The following is a 2,011-nucleotide window of genomic DNA, read 5'->3' as shown; positions in this document are numbered from 1 at the left end:
CTGTTGAATGGGACATGACTCGTTTCTTAATGAAACGAGTCATGTCCCATTCAACAGTAGTTAATCTACTGTTGAATGGGACATGACTCGTTTCATTAACTACTGTTGAATGGGACATGACTCGTTTCATTAACCACTGTTGAATGGGACATGACTCGTTTCATTAACTACTGTGAAATATGGACTCCTGAAAGTGCAGAAAGTAAGGTTCTTTCAGAGATGAACGAAAACCAAACCATTTTAATTATGAATTTATGCTATGTAGATAGTACATGACTCGTTTCATTAACCACTGTTGAATGGGACATGACTCATTAACTACTGTAAAATATGGACTCCTGAAAGTGCAGAAAGTAAGGTTCTTTCAGAGATGAACGAAAACCAAACCATTTTAATTATGAATTTATGCTTTGTAGATAGTTTTACACCAAAACTACTGTGAGGCTTTGTTGTAGGATCAGCGCGGGGGAGCTGGCTAGACCCTTAGCAGGGGTCCAGCGCAGGAGGAACTGGCTAGTTTCTGAGTAGTAGTTTGTCTCCCAAGGAGGTAATGTTGATATTTCTAAATATAAACTTTCTCCTGACAAATAAAAGTTAGAGATACCCAGTGCAGCGTTATAGTTAACCTCTGCAAAACTACGAATCACGACCGACCTTACATTTCGATATAATACAGAAATAGATATTTACGAAAATGTCGTGTGGTGTAAGTGCGTAATTAATGTCGAACAAAATGGGTCTAATTTCACTATAGATACATCACAACTGTATATCACCTTACATATTTGGATGAATACAATTATTTTATTCAACTGTATAATGTCTACACAAGTTAAAACTTGTTTTGCTTCTTGGTTTTTGTTTGTTTGTTTGTAATTAAGCACTAAGCTACACAATGGGCTAACTGTGCTCTCCCTACCACGGGTATCGAAACCCGGTTTCTAGCGTTGTAAGTCCGCAGACATACCGCTGTGCTACTGGGGGGGGGGGCACTTCTTGGTAGAGTCATGTATATCTTCACTTGGTACGCAAACAATAAAACGTCATCGTGTGATGGACCATCCAATAAATTAACAATATAACCCTGTACGTTCGAAAGGATATTATTAATACTTCCTGTGATCATTCGTATACAGTTGTACTTCCGATGTGTACTTCCTACAGTTGTATTTCGATGTGTACTTCCTACAGTTGTACTTCCGATGTTTACTTCCGATGTGTAGTGGATTGAAAATATTTCACTGTGGACTCTCATCGTGTGAAACGTAACTACTGATAATTACAAGTGGTAATATTTTGTTCGTTGGAAATAATGACGTCATCATAAAGAGTTTTTAATACTAAGAGCAGGTTACTTTTTTACTTTCGACTCGGCCGTGCGGACATTATAATGTGACGTTCAATCTCATTATTTGTTGGCAAAAAGAGTAGCCTAAGAGTTGTCGTTGGATAGTGCTAACTAGCTGCCTTCCCTCTAGTCTATCACTTCTAAATTAGGGATGGCTAGCACAGATAGCCCTAGTGTAGCTTTGCAAGAAATTCAAACCAAACCATATACCTCCAATTCTGCGTATTAGTACCACTGTAAATCACGCGTCTTTTGCTACATGCTACAATGTCACATAAAACCTGCCAAGTGCTTTCTGGCACTGATTGAAAAACGAAAGATTATCTTAAAATTACGCATGTCAATTATTTAGGTTGCTAAGTATTTCATTCACAAAAAATCTATGAATTTTAATAGACAAAGAAGCAAATATTAAAAAAAAGGCTTAAGATATTAGTAATCTTTAAAAAAATTACTGATTTATGTTTGTTTTTTTTAATTTCGCGCAAAGCTACACGAGGGCTATCTACGCTAGTCGTCCCTAATTTAGCAGTGTAAGACTAGAGGGAAGGCAGCTTGTTATCATCACCCATCGCCAACACTTGGGCTACTCTTTTACCAACGAATAGTGGGATTGATCGTCACATTATAACGTCCCCACGGCTGAATGGGCGAGCATGTTTG

The 2,011-nt window shown here is 37.8% G+C and overlaps 1 protein-coding gene across 1 annotated transcript in view; it reads left to right on the top strand.

The window, feature by feature from the left end:
* Positions 1-150: 150 nt before the first annotated feature.
* LOC111089457 overlaps positions 151-2,011 on the top strand; it is an 11,991-nt gene continuing 10,130 nt past the window's right edge. The window contains exon 1 of the mRNA XM_022401995.1: positions 151-202. Coding sequence (XP_022257703.1) covers positions 151-202 — 52 coding nt within the window. The remainder of the gene's footprint in view (positions 203-2,011) is intronic.

The sequence above is a fragment of the Limulus polyphemus genome, unplaced genomic scaffold, assembly GCF_000517525.1.
Source record: "Limulus polyphemus unplaced genomic scaffold, Limulus_polyphemus-2.1.2 Scaffold6307, whole genome shotgun sequence".
Lineage (NCBI taxonomy): Eukaryota > Metazoa > Arthropoda > Merostomata > Xiphosura > Limulidae > Limulus > Limulus polyphemus.
The sequence above is the reverse complement of the archived record's forward strand: the minus strand, read 5'-3'. Positions and strand labels throughout refer to the sequence as shown.